Genomic DNA, 9,064 nt, shown 5'->3' with positions numbered 1-9,064 from the left:
AGCACATCCCTCACTGTTATAAAACCATAAACCGTTCTGCTAGCGAATGGTTCGTTCAAAATATGCTCTTAACTTTATGTTTCCAACACAAATGTTGATGCAGGTGGTACCATTTATATTATACATGCATCCCGCAACTTCGTCTGCGTGTGTATATATGTATTTACACTTTATTGCACCATTCATATATAATATTAAAATACAGTAAATTGTAATGAGAACTAATACAAAAGGCAGTCTTAGATAGACGATATTAAGAAAATAGATCTTCTTATAAAATATATATACATACACGTACTTAATAGCATACATACAATAAAAGAGAATGAGTTAGTGATATGTATGTCTCTTTACGTGATAGAATCCGAAACGAAGATATCCGCAAAAGAACTAACGTAACCGATATAGCTCGAAGGATAAGCGAGCTGAAGTGGCAATGGGATGGATACATAGTTCGAAGAACTGATAACCGATGGGAAAGGTTCTTGAGTGGCGATCCTGTACGGGCAAACAAAGTGTAGGACGATCCCCCCACTAGATGGAGGGACGACCTGAAATGCATTGCAGGGAGTCAATGGATACAGGTGGCTCAGGACTGTTCCTTATAGCAGTCTATGGGAGAAGCCTACATACAGCAGTGGAAGAATAATGGCTGAAATGATGATCTGTATAAGCACATTTTGTTGAAATTCGTTCAGCTGTTTAACAAATATCCGAACATCTTTATAAATACCATACATTTATAAAATTAATATAAATTTAATATTTTAATACATAACCAGTTGGCAACAAACACGCAAAAAATAAATACAGGTCCATAAAGTATTCATTTTAATATAATATATTGTTTCCTAATTTGACTACACTGTTATTCAGTACATGAGGCTACTTTCCTGGTAGGACGGTAAATTATCCCTTTGAGTTAAAATTACGGTGTGAGGAGTAGGGATGGTAATATATACCAATATCTGTATTATTGTAGTTACAATTGTAGGTCCAATATGGAATATAAATATTGGTTATCCGATATGTCACCAGAGAGAGACTTTGTACAAAAGTTATCTGGCTGGGTACCTCTGTCCTATTGTGTTTCTGCTGTAAATGGGTTATGTTTGCACGGCTGTGTTTTTGTTTGAAGAGTGGGATATGGTAATGAAATGGTATGGTACAGAGTCAGTATACATTAGCTCCGTGGGGGAAGGGATTGTTAGTAATAGAAATCTAAAAGTCTTATTACTAGCAATATACCCTACTAGGTCGACTTCCACGTGGTTATCCCTGGAAACCTTCGTAGTTAATTCTAGTTTAATTCATCACGATGGGCCAACTGATCGACTTTCATCTATCTCACCTACCATCATCCAATTGTGCTTCACCAACGTATACCGATAGCTCAGGAGGGGTTGTCTTACTATTTTCACCAATGAAAAGTACCATAGTTCCCAGGAATAATAGAAGGATGAACGCATGAAGGGTATCATGCACAACACAGTACACTCTGTAATGTTCATGATACTGTTCATATCTATAGGTGACAGTTATCACTTTCCGTTAGGTGAGGCGTCAGCATATATTCAGCATATACTGAAATGAAGAACTTGATTGTATTGAATATAGATGATCAGCGTGGGTATTATCGGGTAATGGGTGATGACCTTTTTCCGTCATCTATGTCCAGAGAAACCTAATATATAGATATCGGAGCGGTACAAATTAATATGTATAATTATCTGTAACGTATTATGGGTTATTCCATGCCTAATGAGGAACATCTTCACGTGGTCCTTCGAAGCCTGGAGCTATATACGATTTAAAAACTTGTCTTTATGTTGTATGCATACATTTTAATTTGAATGTAAATTTAATATGTGTTATACCACTTTTTGACTTGGAACGTTGTTTATGTCACTGGGATAAAAGGTGGCCTTCCCCTTCTTCAACCTAAATTCTACGTGTATATCAAATTTGAAAAAGATTGGTTTGTAACTTATGAATATATATTTAAAATAACTTCAATAACAGTGAGTCAGGGATGTTCTTCTCTAGAAACTTGCCCGATTTTAGAATAAGGGCATACGGATATGCTAGCCTTGCCTCTCGAGCTGCTGCAGTGTCCCCCACTTTCCTTTTCCACATTAAGTCCCTTATTCCTCTTATTTAACAATTTTCTTTGCGCATTTCCAACGTTCCCTTCCTTTTTTTTTCTTATTCCTTTCATCCATACCGTAGGTGATGGAAACCACCAACAAATGCATTCCTAAAGAGGGTTGATGTCAGGCAGGTGGCCGGTCGTAAAACTTTAAGCCAAGTCTTTTTGTAATATGGATAAAAACATACAAGTATTACGTCGACCCCAAATAATAATTCGGATAAGGGTAGGAAGATAATGATAATTAGTTAAAATCTTAGCTAAGGAAGTAAAGACGAATAAATATGGCAGATACATTTGTACCTAGATAGGTTGATGTAATTATGATGATATTTGGTATTACAATTTTGAAATTGATGATTTGTACGAACGAATGAAAATGAAACGGATGACCGTTTCTTCAGACAATGTATGTAGGCGATTTAGATTTCTAGAATTGTTCCATTTAATTTTCAATTGTCTTAGAAAAATGTGTAGGTTTCAATTATACTATTTTTTTGTATGTTTGCATACGTTACGCAATATCTTTGCCAATTCTGCATCGATTTTGGTGATTATTTTACAATAGATAAATATAAATAACTCCTTAACTAACGGAAACCTAAATTTTAACGTATAAAAGTAATTTAATATGTACCCTTCAAACAAAATTAGATTCGTAGCCGCGTTCTAATTGCAAAGGGCAGGAAGTTATTTTTAGCTGTAGGATAATTTAAATGTACACATTCCATTTTTAAGGTTTCAATGTATAACTTATTCAATGTGACCAATATATTTGAGCGTATTCTAAAACAAGATCCTGTTGTTAACAATCTTCCGCAAAAAGATAAAGAGATCACATAATTTTGGTTACTTCTGTCGCCCCTGAACTTTGGCGAAGACGGACGGCGCGCAATAAAACTGAATGTTATCTCGCTAATTTTTTTCCCTCGCCTCAGATCTGGTGATTCCAGTCGCCATAACCGGAACCTTCGAAGAACCGGAACGATTATGACACGACTTAGCGAAAATTCCGTAGAAATCGAAAATTGACGGTAAAAGTTTATCCAGGAAAAACTGATTAGACGTTCGATGTTTGTGCCTCGGCCTTCTGTTTTACAAGGAAAATATCTAGTTGCGCAAACGCGTCAATAATGTGATTGTGTTATAAGAAGAAAAAAATGTATATTGATAGAATTCAATTTTATTTTATTACGACCCTGAGAGGAGCCTCATCTGAAAGTTAATCAAGAGAGAAACGTGTTCCATGCAATTTGTACACCAATTTGACCCTTATAACAGGCAACGAGGTCCTTCATAATGTTTTCGTTTTAAAAACGAGTTTGTTTCGTCGTCGTTTGTTTTGACAGAATATTGAATAGGCACTTATATTGAATAGGCAAATTGAATAGGCATCCCTTTATAAAATACTAGCTTTTACCCACGACTTTGTTCGCGTGACCGGGATATGTTTACTAATAGGGATAAAAAGTAGCTTTTATCCATATAGTACGTGTATACCAAATTTTTTAATGATTGTTGTGTCATTAAAGAGCTATAAGGTAACAGACAAACAAACTTATCGATTGAATATTTTTCTAGTTTATTCATTACAAATAAAAAGTAAAGTTTTCATCTTTATAATATTAGAACAGACAGCATTGTTTATATTTAATGTTTGTATATTTGTCAATATCTTTAAGTGAAATAATAAAGGTATATGATCAAAGCCGATATACTTGTAACTAAATTGTTAAAAACAATAAAGCTATGAAATAAATAAAATTATATATTTATTGATCTAAGTATTAAAAAATCACACGAAAACTAATTTAGAATACAATTCGAGTATACCTAACGAGTAAACCATAGTTACCATTTACATAGAAATATATATATTTATTATTTAGTTAAGTAATCATTTGCTTAAAAATATTTAGTTAAGTTCAGTATACCATTTCTTTTTATTTTTTTTTACAAAATTGTTGGCGTGTGTGTATGTGTGTGTATGTGTGTGTGTGTGTGTGTACGTGCGTGCGTGCGTGCGTGTGTGCGCGTGCGTGTGTGTGTGCACGCATTTTGTATTTGTGTGTGTATGTGTGACTATTAATATAAAACCTTATATATTTGTTTATTGAGTACACAAATTAATCTATAAACTTTGAGAATTGTATGATGATTACTAAGTAGGTTGTACAAAGGCTGGTATAGCTCAATGGTAGTGACATATTGAGCCTTATCACTCCCCAGAGAGCATAGGCGAATTCGCTTTCCCTTGTCAACTGAAAAAATGCTTTCACACGCCGCCTCTCGATTTTTTCTGCAAATGAATCATTTTCATAAGTTAATAATAGTTGATAAGAGCGTTCATTAGCTAAAGAACTTAACGAACTGTGGCAACGTGGCAATTGTCTCACAATTTTCAAAAACAAATTAATTTTTTTTAATGTTTCTGATTACTTAAAGTACTTAGTCCGTCCTTGCTAACAAGTTAAACTATCGCTGTATCTTTTTTTACAAGTGCAATATATATATATATATATATATATATATATATATATATATATATATATATATATATATATATATATATATGTCCCTATATATACGAAACCCCGTCGGCATGGAGCCCGCTTCCGTTGAAGAGCAGCGCGTATATCTCAGAACAGTTTATGGGGATGATTCTGTGAAGGAACCAACCGTCCACAAGTGGCTAAAAAGATTCAGAGAGGGCCGAGAAAGCGTATAACTTCACATTCCGACGAAAACGTGGAAAGAATTCGAACTTGTGTTAATGGGGACCGTCGTTTAACGGTCAGACAGGTGGCTGAAGAGCTTAATTTTGGCAAAACCGTGGTCCACGAAATTCTAAGAAACGATATATATATATATATATATATATATATATATATATATATATATATATATATATATATCACATATATAAAATTGATTTACATATAAAATAAAATTTTTAAAAAACTTTTATACGTACTTTCCGGACAAACCTCGTATATATATATATATATATATATATATATAAATGCCACTAAAATTTTTGCACCTATGCTTCCTATTTTTTCTTCATATTTTTTTTTTTTTTCGGAATTTTCTAAATACATTTTTGTCATCATATTCAAAATTTTTCATGGCATCTTAATAAGAACGATATTGCATGTATCATGTATTAATTTGCTCTCAAAGAATTTTTTAGAACCAGTCAGAAACATTAAAAATTGTTAAATTGTTTTTGAATATAGACAGATAATTGCGACGTGTGGCAGTCTTCTTCAACTTTGCTAAGTTTAAGTTTCCTGTCATTGCATATTTTTATGTTTTTAGTACAATAAAGAGTTAAATAAATAAATATGATTTCTGTACCTAGACTGACACCGTTCATAGCATTATGAAGCATTGTTCGAATGTTCGATACTTGCGTAGAAGTAACACTTGAGTAATAGCATGGAAAAATAACAAGCAATGTGTATTTTATGCATCGGGCGGAAATATAAATAATTGTCGCATTCTTTGTCTGGAAAAATATAGAATTTATATTTTAATTTCTATAATGTAAAATTGATGAATATGTAGCACATTAAAAATAAAATTTTAATATTTCTATAATTAAATATAATATTATTATAGTACTAACATTAAACTCTGAACTATCCATTTGTAGCGTTTTGAATAAGATCCTTAGTAGCATAGTTGTACTCAGTCCAGAGCAAAATAATGATATAATCATCTGTAAAGTAGGCAATGTATATTAAAATGAAAATGCTAATTATATTAAAATGTATTGAGTTTCCAAAGGATTAGTCAGAGATGTTCAATATGATTAATTGCATACATACATATATATACATATCTGTCACGTCTGTCTCCCATTGCGGTAGGCAGAAACAATGGAACCCCAAATGTTTGTTGCTGCCTCTTCTCTTTATGAATATAAGGTGTCATATGAAATATGGATTTATAATATTATATACGTATATAATTATTAATCAACATGTTGTTCCATCATAGAATGAGCCACCCCTTCCATTTAATCACTAAAAACCTAACTTCGGTTGCCAACCCGCATGACAAGCATGGCAACTACTAGCAAAACCCTTCCTTATGGGGAGGCCTATGTTCCGCCATTGCTGAACTGTCCACTGACATTTTATTTAAATGTAATAACTACCAGTTTAACTTACGTTCACTGACAATTAATGGCTGATAGGACGATGAAATTATTATTATTAATAAATAAAAAAAAAAAAAAACTTACTGGCAAACTCATTGTCGAGTTTAGTTGTTCGGCGCATTTGTGTAACAACTCATACATTCTATGCATAGTACTGACATCAAGCGTTGCGTTATTTGCCAGAGCTTCAATATTGTTTTGATTTTCAGTCGAGTACTTTTCTTCAAAATTTTTAGCAATATGCTCCTTCATAATGCGAACTCTTAAATAAATAGATCGAAGTAATGTACAAAAAAATACCTGTTCCAAATCGTGTGCTATCCGCGACAAATAAATCAATATTGAAATGTAATCAAAATCATTGTCCAAATAAAACATAAGTAGAACATATTCTATTACGCTATAAGACAAGCAGGTTAAAATCCACGCAATGATTCTACTATTAGCAAAGATAATGTTATAATTCTTAATTATATTAAGTTTCTCATCAAATTTATTCAAATTTTCAAAGAAATTTTCTAATGTCTTCTTTTTCGAAGTCATCGCAATGAAGACAAGCAATAGGAATTCGATGCAAGTGGTGTTCTGAATTACCAAATACGACGATGTGACACTCGATCTTCTGTCTATCGCAATAGCAATTATACAGGACATTAAGAAAACGCTGTACATGTAAGTTATCCATAATCTTACTTTCCCATATTTCAATAAATACAAGCGATTGAAACCAAATGCCGCTTGAACAATTATTATATTTTTCACACGGAGGACGCATTTCTGGGTTTCACTAGATGAAACAACTTTCTTTGATGGAATAACTTGTATGGGTGTAACTTTTGATACAGAAATCTTTTTTAAATTACTCATTGTTCTTTTTTCAATGCACTTATCCTTCGACTTACAATTGACGACTGATGTTCAAATAAATTATAAGTAATGCCTAATGAATGAAAGACTCATATCTCATGATTGCTGATAAGAATCTTTCATTTATGTAGTGGCTATTACTATTATTGTAATCATTGATATAATGGCTTGCTACTATGATTCCGTAAATTAATTTGTTATATGCTGCTTATGATGGTATTGCGTGAATATAATTGAGATAAATGTGAATTATGCATGTTTGTGTGTAATTTTTGAATAACTGTATTATTTTGATGTATTTTGCTTTGGAGAAATTCAAGTATGCAGTTCTTAACTATCTAAGAAACAATAATTGGACGATATTATCTATGTAGGCGTATATACTAGATATATATACATGGTAAAAATATTTTCTAAAACAACCAATTTCTTCCTGCCGATGCTTTTCCTAGAGACTACAGCATGGGGTTCTTCAAAAAGGGCGTACGAAGGTTTCTTAAGGTTCGGTAACACTCGCGTGACGTCTCTGATGTTACAGACGTCTACAGGCTACGGTAACCTGTTTATCAAGGAGGAAGGGATTGTTAGTAATGGGGAGGTTAGTCCCCGTTGCTATCAAAGTGCCTTATCAGATCGACCTCCACGCGATTTCCCCTGGAAACTATCGTAACAAATTTATTGTTGAATTCGTCATGATAGGCTAACTGACTTGCCTTTTCATTCTCACCTATTATCTCTCACTGGTACTCTGCCAGTGTATGCCGGTCGCGCAGGCGAGACTACCATGCCATTTTCACCCATTAAAAACCCCGTTTATCATCAGATGGGCCGAATGCTTGTATATCACCATAGTAGTATAAAAAAAGTCGAGTCCATTGTAAAGAATTAGCTTTTTTTGTAAGCTAAATTTAGTAACGCACACAATAATTCTAAGGTCTTATCAATCGAGTAGGCGAATGGTCAGGCTGTTTTCTTATTATAATAACTTCAGAGATTATTGTTTGGGTAAAAAAGTTTAATACAGATTAAAGATATAGAAAACTGTGTTCAATTTATGGGCTAGTAATAAGCCAAACTAAGCAATGATTGATGGTTTGTTCGCAAGGGATATAAGGCAGTGTGTGAGAATTAACCTTGGTGGTATTACGTCAAAATAGGGAAGATTGATAGCAGCCCGTGACTCAGACAAGAATTTATAAAGCTTTGGGTTTTAATACAAAGCGGTTTTGTAGCGCTATTTTGCGGGAATAACGTAAAAAATGTCGTAACATATTCGTATTTATAGTTATAGTAAAAACTCTTAGATAAGAATTTTTTAGATGGGGTAAAATACAAGTAGTTACATTCTTTCATTAGTTTCATTATAGAAACATTCTTGGCATTGAATTATAAGTAATTTTTTTTATAAATAATTAATTTCTTCTTATTTAATGTAGGACTATGTACGGAACACTCATTCTTACTCTTATCATCTATAAGATGACTCAGTCTTTTAAAACCTTTTCTGAGATATGTCAAAAAATTTTTCAAGTGCTTCTCTTATCTCTAATTCTCCTATTCGTTGTTACACAATGAAAATAGAGCAGCGATAGTATCAATATACTGTGTACCTACTGCTCGCTTTCATACACGTACAGTATATATATATATATTTTTAATAAGACTTATGGTCTTTGTAGAATGCTATTTCCTATTTCCATTTAACATATTTTTTTGTTTCTAAAAATGTTTGTAATGTACCTATGTATCATGAAACATTATTCAGTAAGCCTTGGCCAAGGCCTAAATTTAGTATAGTTCAGAGAATCATTGAGGACTTCTAGATGTTCTCAATTGTGGGCCGAGCTCTAGTTGCTCTTCTTAGTGGACATGTGGTCATA

At 32.9% G+C, this 9,064-nt stretch overlaps 1 protein-coding gene across 1 annotated transcript; it reads right to left on the bottom strand.

The window, feature by feature from the left end:
* Positions 1–4,275: 4,275 nt before the first annotated feature.
* LOC113513524 (uncharacterized) lies at positions 4,276–7,215 on the bottom strand. Its single transcript, XM_052892548.1, has 5 exons — positions 6,877–7,215; positions 6,402–6,756; positions 5,781–5,873; positions 5,510–5,660; positions 4,276–4,448 (listed from the first exon to the last, which is right to left on the bottom strand). The coding sequence occupies exons 1-5, from the start codon at positions 7,182–7,184 to the stop codon at positions 4,276–4,278; spliced, it is 1,080 nt and encodes a 359-aa protein (XP_052748508.1). The 5' UTR covers positions 7,185–7,215.
* Positions 7,216–9,064: the final 1,849 nt, after the last annotated feature.

Source organism: Galleria mellonella, unplaced genomic scaffold (genome assembly GCF_026898425.1).
Source record: "Galleria mellonella isolate WM207_F2 unplaced genomic scaffold, CSIRO_AGI_GalMel_v1 utg159, whole genome shotgun sequence".
Lineage (NCBI taxonomy): Eukaryota > Metazoa > Arthropoda > Insecta > Lepidoptera > Pyralidae > Galleria > Galleria mellonella.
This window is presented reverse-complemented; position numbering and strand designations above follow the sequence as displayed.